The sequence below is a fragment of the Mirounga angustirostris genome, unplaced genomic scaffold (assembly GCF_029215605.1).
Source record: "Mirounga angustirostris isolate CCGP_5_RB_7025 unplaced genomic scaffold, mMirAng1.0.hap1 SCAF_10, whole genome shotgun sequence".
In the NCBI taxonomy this organism is placed as follows: Eukaryota; Metazoa; Chordata; class Mammalia; order Carnivora; family Phocidae; genus Mirounga; species Mirounga angustirostris.
Window position 1 is genome coordinate 52,259,892 of NW_026991718.1, and position 12,955 is coordinate 52,272,846.

General features: G+C 43.4%; 1 protein-coding gene across 27 annotated transcripts in view; it reads left to right on the top strand.

Annotated features, from left to right (window-relative positions):
• Window positions 1-12,955, top strand: part of AAK1 (AP2 associated kinase 1) — a 171,557-nt gene that overhangs the window by 102,544 nt on the left and 56,058 nt on the right. For all 27 annotated transcript variants that reach the window (XM_064572392.1, XM_054509831.2, XM_054509833.2 and 24 more), the window contains exons 6-10: window positions 5,037-5,158; window positions 6,510-6,591; window positions 7,093-7,225; window positions 10,661-10,764; window positions 12,703-12,782. In XM_064572392.1, the coding sequence (XP_064428462.1) occupies window positions 5,037-5,158; window positions 6,510-6,591; window positions 7,093-7,225; window positions 10,661-10,764; window positions 12,703-12,782 (521 nt within the window). The remainder of the gene's footprint in view (window positions 1-5,036; window positions 5,159-6,509; window positions 6,592-7,092; window positions 7,226-10,660; window positions 10,765-12,702; window positions 12,783-12,955) is intronic.

Sequence of the window (12,955 nt, forward strand, 5' to 3'; positions counted from 1 at the left end):
CAGCAGCATTAAACCCTCAAAGAGCTGGAAGACTGTAGGATTGTAAGCAGGGGTAATATCCTAAAGGACTTTGCCAAAAACAAAGTCACCCTGCAAATTCTCTGGAGCTTCCAGAAGATGATGTATGAAGGTCCAGTTGGTTCTCTACCTTCCTAGTCTCACTTAATCCCTCTGGGCCCTACTCTAGCCCTGACCTTAGTCACCTTCCCCCTGGACGATTGCACCTGCTCTCGCTTTCCTCCTTCTCCTCTGTCACTGGCTAACCTTCCTCAAATACTCTTTTCATCTGCTGCTGAGTGGCTCCCAAGGGGACCTTCCCCAGTCTGCCATCTGTCAGCTGCTCTGGTCCTCTTTCCTGCTCCCTTCGCGGTCCCCCGTCTGAGCTGCCCACATTCCGCAGTAACTGCATAATGCCCATCAGTGCCGTGGGGAGGGGGTAGCCTCAGCGGTCAAGCAGCCCAAGCCCACATCCTGCCCTACCAGCCTTGTGACCTCAGGCACATTAGGTAACTGGACTGTTTTCTCATCTCTTAAGTGGGGGCAATAAGGCTTTGTAAGAATTTCATGAACTACTGTCGGTAAAAGTACAGGGGGCAGCATCTGGCTCATAGTGAGTGCTGTTAGTTGCTGATACCATTTTTTTTTTTTAAGGATTCATTTGGTTTTTTGTTTTGTTTTGTTTTGTTTTTTGAGAGACAGAGAGCTTGAGCAGAGAGAGGGGCAGAGGGAGAGGGAGAAGCAGACTCCCGCTGAGCAGGGAGCCCGATGCGGGGCTCAGTCCCAGGACCCTGAGATCATGACCTGAGCCGAAGGCAGACGCCCAACCGACTAAGCCACCCAATCTGGTCTCCGCATTCATAAGGGCACTAGTCCAGAGAATGTCCAGCCCCTGTGTCTTCAGTGTCCTTTGCAGCACCAGGCCAGCACAGTGCTGTCCCAGCCGTGGTGGCCTCTCTGTCTCAGATGCCTCAAGCCTGCTGCCATCTCAGTGCCCTCCTGCTGCCTGTCCTGTGAGAGCCACCTCCTCCCCCAGGTGGTCCACGCCTGCTCCCTCCATTTGGGTCTCTGCTCACCTCATCACAGTGACCTTTCCAACTGTGCTATTTGCAATAGCGTCCCTCTTCACTTCACATGTGTTTAACTTGTTGGGTTTTTTTCCCATAACATATATCACCACCCGGCATTTACACCTACTTTCTTATTCTCTTCCACTGGACTTAGCTCCGTGAGCAGATGAACCTTGATTTGTTCACAGCCTTATCCCCAGAACCTCTTTGGCATATAGTAGGAGTTCGAATGTGGGTGTTTCTCTATTAAATGAATGGTCATAACTTCTTAGGTTTATATAGGGAGATTTATAGTTTGCTTTCACATACATTCTCTTACTTGCTTCATAACAGCAGTGATAGAAATACTATTAGCTTTACTTTGCAGAAGAGAAACAAGACCGAAGAGCTTTAAAGGTTTCTCCGAGGTCAGACATGTGAATAGCCCCTGAGGTCCTGTGACCTCCAAGTCCAGTGTGGTTGTCGCATGCCAGGCCCCGTGTCAAGTGTGTTGTTGATGGTGGTGGCGGTGGTGACAAAGGGCAGCGGCCAGCTTGATCTTGGAGGTTTCCACAGGTGTCCCAAGTCACCGGGTCAGACTGAGAAGGCGCAGAGGGTGCGGCAGCTGCTGGGGTGGCCCCTGCCAAGCGAGTTCACCTTCACAACCTTGTGACTCTCCCAGCAAACTCACAGAGCTGCCGGAGCAGGGCTTCTGGTTCTTACCTGCATTAGCATTTCTTTGATATTGATAAGGCTTTCCCCTATATTGATAGTTCTGGCTTTGTGTCCACTTTTGTACACACCCTTCATTTTTAACTATTTTTTTTTCCTGCAAATACAGTTTTGTACAATGTTATCTTTATGGGAAGGAGGTAAGCTGAGATGGGGACCAGGCTGATAGAGTATCAACTGAGTATCTGCTGAGTTCTGCCACTCTGAAACTGACCAGAAATACAAACCTAGTTTTTAAGGTGCGGGGGGATAAAAACAAAACAGAAACCCTTATGTGCCTCATCATTATTCAGTCTTTGTCTACTTGGTTTGCCTCCTCCCCCCAACCCAGTGATTTTGGTCCCTGGAACTACCTTGTTTGTGTTTTGAAGTGAATTAACTTTTCAGTTTTTTAGATTATACATTCTAGCGTCGGAGGTATAGACACTAATTGGGGAAGGGGCTATGCATGTACAGTAGGTGACACATGGTTTCACATGAGGCCGGGGAGGATGATTGCTGCTGACACTGGATAAGGGATCGAGGGGTACGTGTCGTGTGAAATACCGGACTGGCTATTGCAGGACACGCACGGGCGTAGTATAATTATAGACCAGAGGCTGACGGACTTTTCTGCAAAGGACCAGACAGTAAATATTTTAGGCGTGTCAGCCATATAGTCCCTGTCACAAGGGCTTGGCTCTGCCATCGGAGCTCAAAAGCAGGAGCCGTAGACTAGAGGGTAAGTGACGAAAGGGCATGGCTTGCTTTGGTCTGAAGGTCTTACTTGGCCAGCCCCTCACGGACGGTAAGTTCTACAGATTTTATAGGGTGGCCGTGGAAGATTTTACTGAGGATTTATGACGCGAGCGAGGCCTAGTAGAATGGCTAAGATTTGACAAGTGGAGCAACTGAATAAAAGGACGAAGCAGGTGATGCAGGGAGTGCTTAAGAGACACTGAGCAAAGCAGCCTGGCTAGTAATTAGACACCTGGTTCCGCATCGACTAGATTCCTACTATGGGGCATTTCTGAACATAAAGGACTAAGGCAGCCCTGCCCTTAAGCTTGCATCCAGTACGCTGGGCATACTCATCACACCACGGTTGGAGGATATTATGGCAGGGGACCTTGAGTAATGCTCTGCTTCTAATTTGCTTCCTGCCCCGGCAGAAAGGTAATTTATTACCTGTCTTTCTCTAGAGTTAAATTGCCTAGGTTTACTTCCCAGCTTCATCACTGTGAGCCTCACCCTCTGCATCTGTAAAACAGGGATATTATTATATTATTATGAGGGTAATCCATGTAAAGTGCTGAGTACAGTAATACTTACTCATAATAGTAAAAGCTCAGTAAATAGTAGCTGATCTGTCTATAACCTCTAAATTAGATTGGAAATATTAGTATTGCTTTGTTGGAATTACTTTAGATTCCTCAAGTGAGCATATGTTCAGGATAGCTTGACTGTGTAAATAGGTTAAACTGACGAGCTTTATAGAAAGCTGTAGATAGTAGAAATATTTGCTTGCCTCAGCCTTGTCTCTGGGGAATAAGAACATATCCACTCGAGTTGATAGCCATAGTTCACCCTGCCTATGTGCTTAAAAATCCCAAGGTCAAAATTCTAGATTAAAGTGATTATAGGTTAATAGTGCCCCAGGTGCAAAAGCGTATCCTCTCTGGAAGAAAAATAGATTTTAAACTCAGGCCTCAAAGGCTTCCCACAGATGAATTCCAAGGAACATGAGTTAACAGCAATAATAACAAAACCCCTGATAACAACACCATGTGTGAGACTCAGTAGGAGTAAGAAACAATAAACGAAAGAATCAGTTTGCAGCAAAGGCTTTAGGTATTAGATTTAGCTGATACAGACTATACAATAAACATTTTTGTAATATATAATATAATTTTCAGAAGAACTAAAGCAAGTGTAGAAACAAGTATAGGAACAAGGGACTTTCACAACTGACCAGATTTTTTTTTTTTTTTTTGGAATCAGTAGTAGTAGTAGGGCCTGGGCATTTGGTGGCTCCTATCTCGCTTCTGACAGATGGACACACACACAAACACAGTGTTAAGTGTGTTTCTGTTTTTTAACTTATTCCATTCAACAAATATTTTCTGTAGCAACCACTATATTAGGCCCTGGTAGAGAAGACTACAAATAGGATTAAGAGATGGTGCTTGTGTTGAAGGAGCTTATAGTCTACTCTTGCCTTTGTTTTCCAAAGATGATCAGTCTTTGGAAGACTGACGACAAAAGACAATGGAGAGGGCGCCTGGGTGGCTCAGTTGGTTAAGCGACTGCCTTCGGCTCAGGTCATGATCCTGGAGTCCCGGGATCGAGTCCCACATCGGGCTCCCTGCTCAGCGGGGAGTCTGCTTCTCCCTCTGACCCTCCTCCCTCTCATGTTCTCTGTCTCTCATTCTCTCTGTCTCAAATAAATAAAAATAAAATCTTTAAAAAAAAAAAAAAAGACAATGGAGACTACAGGCTTACTGGCCTAACAAGATTTTCTGGCTGCCATTTTACTGCCCACGTGTAGCCAGGTCTGTCCCCAACACACCAGTCAGCTCAGTTCACCTATACCAACAATTACTTACTACATCTTGAGTGCAGAAGTGCCCACCGTTTTGGAGTTATTCTTTCATTGGCGTAGTCCTTTGATACCAGAGATTTCTGTAGGTTCTGGTATTTGTAAGCCCTCTTCTACCTGTAACTGCTAACTCACTGTCCAAAGAATTCATCTATAAAAAGATAATACTTTAATAGGAAAACTGCACATTTGCCCACAGGCCTTGTGGGAGGGAGTGACATTTGCCTCGGTGGGCCCTTGAGGAAGGCTTCAAAGAAGAGGTGCCATTTGAACTGGATTTTGACAGATGAATGGGATATTGATAGTTGGATAAGGAGTTGGGGGTCACAGAGAACATTCTAGACTGAAAGAAGAACATGAGAAAAGATACAGAGGCTTGAAAGTATTAGGACTGTTTCTGCAGAGGTGAGAAATGTGGCTGGAAATCTAGGAAAATGGGACTCTTGCTTCCCATTGTGGAATTCCTCTATTTGCCCCCTCTACTCTCATTTCACCCTGTTACTGTGCTTTGCTTTTTCTTCACTTGGGATGACCCCTGTTGAGATACTTGGAGGGGAATAACTTTCCTGTGCATATTAATGGGATTATCAGCAATAAAATAGTTATATAACTATGAACGAAATTTTCATATGCATTACTAAATAATATCTTGGAATGGGTGGTTGGGGAATGTTTTTCAGGTTGAAAATATCCTCTTGCATGACCGAGGCCACTACGTCCTGTGTGACTTTGGAAGCGCCACCAACAAATTTCAGAATCCACAAACTGAGGGAGTCAATGCAGTAGAAGATGAGATTAAGAAGTAAGCATTTCCTCCTTTCTTGGAGTTTTGTCCATGACCAGATCAGCAACCGTACTTTCAGCTTATGGATGAGAAGGTCAGGGTGGGAAGACCATGGTGCTAGTCATGGTGCCTCTTGTCACAGAACATCATGTTGGCAGTTGGGTTGTTTGATTTCAAGTGGAGAATGTGGAAGGGGTCCACAAGCATTGATCAGTAGAGTAAAATGAAGGAATCATATAGCATTTTATCAATGGTCCAGTGATCACTGTACATAGATATTTTGACTTACGTCACATAGCCCTTAAAAAGCTGAAGGGTGCACAGACTGTAGAGGGACGGTGATGTTTTTAAGTGTAATCACAGCATCTGTGACATTATCAGTCAGCTGGATGTGCTTTTCACTGAACCCTACATTGCTGTGTACTCCTTCTTGCTCATAAGGAGCTCACCAATCTAGTGGAATTAATGGTAAGTAGGGCTATGAAGTCTCTACAGATACTGACTCGCTGACTTCGATGAGAAAAAGCCTCTTTAGATTTCTGGCTCCAGTAAGAACCTGACCCATTTTTCCCCTCTTGTCCAGAGTGCTGGATTTTTCACAGGCAACAACACTCACTGATACTACTAATAAACCAGCAGTCTGGTATGCATATCTCTATCCTGAACCTCAGTCTCCTTTCCTGCATCACCCCTGGCAGCCAAGCTGGGGCGGAAAGACTTCTGGTCCACGGTGCTGGTGGACAGCTAAACCATAGTGCCCTCTGGGCTTTAGAGGCTTGAGCAGCATAGGTCACATGCTTGGTAACATCAAGACACTCACTTTGAAGCTGAGCTTATACCATCTTTCCTTGAGCCAGAGATAAGAGGAAGACTGTTGCTTCATCCCTCTTCCAGCAGCAGAGACCAGCCAGCCACCTCCCACCCCAGCCAGGGCCCACTTTCTGCCCTCCTCCAGGGTATCAGCTAGTATTACATATCTGAGTTGAGCCACATTTAAGGGAATTACTGTTTTTAAGAACAAATCAGAAAATATAGTGTAAATATACTATCAGACAACAAGGATTTGCAGAAGATTTTATCATTGGAGGACCCAAGAAAAGTTGCTTTTGGTGTTGATTGAAGTGCCTCAGTGTCTGGGTCTCCACGTGCCCTCAGATGGAAGGACTGCTTCTAGAGGGCCGTGGGTGTGTACCAAGGATAGCTTTCCATTTTATCTGCACTAATATTTCATACTCTCTTCTGCGGATTACTCCCAGGGAACTAGACTTTTTAAATTTAATATATATGTATTTAAAAAGTATTTCTGCTACCTCTGGTTTTTAATTATAGCTTTGACATATTTAACAAAAAACAAATCTCTTGATTGTAGATACACAACGCTGTCCTATCGAGCACCAGAAATGGTCAACCTGTACAGTGGCAAAATCATCACTACGAAGGCAGACATTTGGGTAGGTGTCAACTAAGCTATCCGCACCTCAGATACCAGCAGTCTTGACTGTAAATTCCCAAGTTTAATGCAGAAAGTGCCATAGTGAGAGTGGCCACTGTACCATGTCACTGTCTACCTAACCCTCAGGGTTATTCTTCACTCCACGTGACCAGCCACTGCCTCGTGAAGCATGTCAAAGGAAATGACTTTAGAGTTCTGTGAAAATTATTCAGGTGACCTGCCCATTATTTAGGTGGTTTTCATACATGCGTTACGAGTTCTTAAGAATAAAATAGCTGAAATGCTTGTTCCTTATTGGAGCACAATTTGGTAATGATGGTAGAAATAATGTATGTCAGCAGCTAAATAGTGGTGTTGAGTTCTAAATTCAAGTTTCTAATAGGTTAATAGTACAGAGTTTTTATATCTGCTCATAAATGTGGATGATGCCAATATCTCTCAGACCCATTGGCAGTTACGGTAAATAAACCACTCGTAGCAATCTGCTTTATTTTTTTAGGCTCTTGGATGTTTGTTGTATAAATTATGCTACTTCACCTTGCCATTTGGAGAGAGTCAGGTGGCAATTTGTGATGGAAACTTCACAATTCCTGATAACTCTCGATATTCCCAAGACATGCACTGCCTAATTAGTAAGTATTTCAAGTTTCTAGTTTCATATTTTTATCTCTAATCTCCAGGAATGAATTGGGGGACAGAGGGACTGGATCACAGGAGTGATGGGTTGGATGCAAAGATAAGTCAACTGGTAATGGTTGGTCACTCAAAGATGAGTAACGGTGTCTAGTTAGAGTCGTAGGCCTTTTTGCTAGAAATCTAAGCTCTTTTGCACTTGAGCAGAAATCCTAACTGTGCTTTGAACAGTACTGCTCTGTTCTGTTGCAAGCAGTATGAAAGAGTCCAGCTGACTCCTATCAAGTGATAAAAAATTCATCTTTGCAAAACTGGAAGCAACTCAAATTGAAATGATTGCCATGCGTTGGCTGGAGTGAATACATAATTAAGACTGTATAACTCTGTGGAACAAGGTTTTTTCTCTCTTTAGGTTAATCACTGGATTTTGATAACAAGCATTTAAACTCAGTGCTTGGTTTAAAATGTTTTTTAAGATTCCCCACTCTTTTGCAGCATCCTAGCAAGCATATGTGTCAGTTCATTAACCAGATGGTAGAACCAATAATCTTTGCACAAGCCCTTGTACCAAAATGTGAAACAGAGATATTTTATCATCTTTTCACATTGGTCAAGGGATTTAGCATCTAAATTTTAACCATTATGGGTTATAAGTCCTGGGATAGTTTTTTGGGTCCTGGTTGGGGTTGCATTGAAAAAAATAGAAGCAGATATGGGTGGAGCATCTGACATTTGTTGAGGGCCTACTTGTACCTTATTTAATTCTTAAAATCTTATATAGTAAATATAATTATCCCCATGATACAAATGAGGAAGCTGAAGCTGAGAAAATATATGTAACTTACCCAAGGTAACATCGTTATAGCTTTTAGATTCCACTGGGCCAATTTTATCAATCCACTTCTTCTGTTTATGAGCCAAAAAGGGGGGGTGGTGGTATTAAAAGAAATGGGAGTATGGCCTTTAATGGTTGCTGGATTGTTTTCAGAGGTAAAGCATTAGAGTAGTCCCTCCTTATCCGTGGGTTTGCTTTCTGCGGTTTTAGTTACCCACAGTTGACCGCAGTGGGAAGCAGACAATCCTACTTCTGATGTATAGTCAGAAGGTCAGTAGTAGCCTAACGTTATGTCACCATGCCTGTGTCATTCCCTCACAACATCTCATCACATAGGCATTTTATGCTTTCGCATCATCACAAAAAGGGTGAGGACAGTATAATGAGATGTTTTGAGAGAGAGAGACCACATTCACATAACTTTTATTGTAGCATATTGTTATAATTGCTCCGTTTTATTATTATTGTTAGTTAATCTCATACCATACCTAATTTATAAATTGAGCTTTATCATAGGTATGTATGTATAGGAGAAAACAGTATATATCGGATTCAGTACTATCTGCGGTTTCAGGCATCTACTGGGGGTCTTGGAACGTGTCCCCCCTGGATAAGGAGGACTACTGTATATCTGTTCTAGAACTGCAGCTATATAAGTGAGATTGGAAGGATATATAGGAAATGGCCAGATCTGGTGCTAGAATGGTAGGATTTTTTGGTAATACATTTTCTTTTTAACATTTGTACAGCAAATTCATATTAGGAAAAACAAACAACTCTTTATGAATTTCTGTGACACTGACATCTTTCCCAAACTCTGACCTATTTCTTTACAAACTACTTGAAGATCCCACAGTCACCCTAGAGTCACAGATCTAAAATTAAATTTATTGTCCTTGCCCAATTATTCCCAATACACAGTTCCCCTCTTTTTTCGGTTTCTATTAGTGGTGTCAACATTCACACCGGGATAATGGAAATTTAAGGTTTTCTTTGGATCTGGCTCGCAAGAGAAAGTAAAGTCAGGCATTTTCTAAGCAGTGCTCTTTCTTTGGAGTCTCTCCTGTCTCCACCACATTCTCTTGTTCTCATCACTGTCACCATAGTATATACACATTCAGCTGGTGCGTGCCTGTAGGGGTGGAGTGGCCACCAGCCTCTCCTCCTTCAGTCAGCCCAGCCCAGCCCCGCCTCACCGTGAGATCGGTCTTACACAGCGCCACCCTGTCAGGTCCCTGTGGTAAACTTCCTGGTTTGCCTGTGGTCCCACAGTAGGGCCCAGCTTCTTAGATGGCATTTAAGACCCTTCATACTCTGGTTCCACCTCACCCACCCAGCCTTATTTCCCTGTGTTCTCCGACAAGGAAACCTCTGCTCTGTCCTCTGGCACCTGCATTTCCTCACAACAGGGCCTTCCCTTGCCTTTCGCCCAAGTGCATTTTTGCCCAGACTATTCCGCCACCAAGAATATCTTTTTCTCCTCTTTCCCCTGACTGACTAAATTCTTTCTTGCCTTCAAGGACCAACCCAAACCCTGCTTCTTTTTTTTTTTTGTTAATTAATTTATTTGAGCTGGGCAGGGAGGGGGAGGTGGGAAGGCAGAGGGAGAAGGAGAGAGAATCTCAAGCAGAGCCCCTGCTGAGCAAGGAGTCTGATGCAGGGCTCGATCTCGCAGCCCTGAAATCATGACCTGAGGGGAAATCAAGAGTCGGAGGCTCAACCAACTGAGCCACTCAGGCGCCCCAAACCTTCTGCAAGGCCTTCACAAGACTGTAGCCTCATCAGTCTTTCCTACACTTAGTGTTCAGACCATTCATTTGGTTCCTTAAACAGTAAGGCCTTGCGTTGTTGTTTGTATGTATGCATGTGTATGTTTGTGTGTCTTCACAAAGATGTTTTTCCTGGGGATTTTTCCAGCTTTGGAAAGGGCAGAGGTGTCAAGAATCTGGAAATAAATAAGTGTTCTATAGATTATGTGAAAGTAAAGATGTATTTATCATTTTGTAATTTCTTTTAGAATGGAAACCAGCTAATATCTCCAACAAAGGAATAATAAGTCAGTTCTTAAAATTTGAGTTTTGAGGGGTGTTTGGCTGGCTCAGTCGGTGTATATGTGCCTATTGATCCTCAGGGTCATGAGTTCTAGCCCCATGTTGGGGGTAGAGATTAATAAAGAAAAAAAAAAAGAAAGAAAGTGGAAAAAAAAAAGGTTTTGATTATAAGTCTCAAGGATAATCATTTGTTTAGCAAGATAAGGAAGCCAGAAGCCTGTAACTTCCTAGGTACCAGAATATAAAGGTGGTAACTTTAATAATGAGAGATTGCTTGAGTCCCTGTTGTACAAGCCACAGAATGTGAACTTCAGATATCTTTGTTACAGTTCAGAAACTTTGTTACTTTCTTGTACATATTAAAAAATTTTAGGGAAGTTAGAGCTTCCATTTCTGAGAGGGGAGGAAAAGAGCTAATTACACTGTTTGAATTTTATGAGAAATAAAAATGAAAAAAAAAAACACATTTGGTAACAGAAATTATGTTTCCTAGCTAATGTAATAAGTATTAGGGTATTATTAAATATGTTCACATATGTTTGTCTTAGGGTATATGTTGGAACCAGACCCTGATAAAAGGCCGGATATTTACCAGGTGTCCTACTTCTCATTTAAACTACTCAAGAAAGAATGCCCAATTCCTAATGTACAGGTATGTGAAAGGTGCTTTTTAGGGGAAGTAAACATTATCAAATTGTCATTTAAAATTCCTGGGGCGTGAACCAGCTGTTTAATGAATATAGATGTCCCTTGTTTTGTGTGGTAGGGGGCATTCAAGCAAAGCTAACTGTGAAGCAACTACTATAAAGAGAATCCAATTTTCCCATAGAATTTAATTATTAAACTAAGGCAATTACACCCCCCAAAAAATCCCTAGGGATTGAGTTGAGCACTTTGGGTGAAGATTGACCAACCTACTATCTTGTTAACTTCCACAGTTCACTAAGAGCTATGAGCCTGTTGTATTTACCTAGCGGTGGTAAGGCAGGCTGCCTTCCTGAGGCAGGTCTCTGAATTTGTCCCCATACCTACTGGAACATAAGCCCCTTGTCCCTTTTCTCCTTTATTGCAGCAGAGCTTTCTTGATTCTGCTTCTACTCTCCGCCATCTATAACTCACACTCCTTTTCCGCTACCCTCCTTACACACATCAGGCCATAGGAATGTTTTCTACATTTAGTAATCCTAAGCTCTGCACTCAACAGTTTTCAAACTTCACACCTTTTTACAGTCTTAGCATATTTTTCATGTGTGATCCAGCTCCCTTGAATATTTTACTAATGGATGCCATAATAAATAAGTTCCAATCTGAAATTGTCTTCCAGTTTTCCCAATAGTGAACTTTGATGTCACTGTTGGAGCTTGAGGGTATTGATAAATAACACTCCTCTTTCACTCCTACATTTGGAATCAGATGTGGGAATCATTCAGATGGAACTCAGAATATTGGCTGTATTACTAATAAGGTTGAATCAGAGAATGTAGCTTGACCAGTCAGGCTCCCTAACATTAGATCCACATGACTGAGCAGGGAGCACCTGATTCTGTAGAGACAGGCTTTCCCTTAAAGGAGAGGTCAGCCAGGCGAGCTCACTTTTTTCTCCCAGTCCTGTCAGTCAAGTAAGTTACGCTTCTCCCTTGGGAGAGGAATGCTTGGAGAGAGGAAGAGAAGCAAGGAGAGATATCCTAGCAAAAATTCTCCCCACCTGGAAACATGAAGGAAATGGGAGGTCCATCCTAAAAGCCTAAATATTTACTGTTACTAGTAAAACTATTACTAGTATTCCATTTGTCAGCTTTCCAGATTAAAATGAGGAATCTTGTACAGGAACCTAGCATGACCATGTTTTTCTTTTGCTGCCCCACTTTCCCATTCATAAAGTTAAGTAACCTGAAATATAATTGGAAGCATTCAGATTGGTAACTAGTTTTTACAAAGTCAGGCTCACAAGTCTCAAGCCGTTTGGTACTCACTCAGCAATGCTAAGCAGTTGTCTTGTGGTTGGGGACGGGAGTGCTCCCTCCGGAGCCGGAGCTGGTGTCAGGTGGCCCGTGCAGAATCCAGGTGGGAGGAGTTCTACTGGCCTCATGGGTCTAGGGGTGCCTCATACACTGGAGAGGCCCCGGCGCCGCAACCAAATGGTTCGTGGCTATGGTTTTTTCCCAGTGTTCAAGATAGAAGACAGAATGAATCCCGGCTGGGCATGCTGCTAGTCAGTGCTGACTTCTGTAAGGTTTAGCTGATAGTTTAAATAGTAATACAGGTTACAGACATCTCTCCCATTCCATTCTTAACACCACCTCTAAGCTGTGTGGTAGGAAGTGAAGGGTCCAGAAGGTTGGGAGCCTCGGGGGAGGAGCGCATGGGATGCAGCCTGCTCTGTCCTCTTCTCTGATATGCTACCTTCCTGAGGGGGGCCGAGACTGGTGGGATCTACCTTTGGTTGACTTCCCTTCCCTCTAGTAGACATCAGGGCCTGGAAGCCACACCGGGAGATCCCAACACGTATTTCTATCAGCCCAGTCATGCTGGTATTACTTTTACAAAGCAATCTGCAATGTCCTTTTTTGGTTTCCTTTCAATTCTATAGAACTCTCCCATTCCTGCAAAGCTTCCTGAGCCAGTGAAAGCCAGTGAGGCAGCTGCAAAAAAGACCCAGCCAAAGGCCAGGTAAGAACTGCCCGAGTGTGCGCAGGTCCCACGCCAGTGGCCGTAGTGGTAGAAGGTCCCTGGTGGTTGTTAGGTTCCCGTGGCCAGAGGCTGCACAGAGCGGGAGAGCAAGCTCTGTCTCTTCCAGGGAGTGCAGGGAGGAATATAATGAAACACAGCAATCTACATCTGAA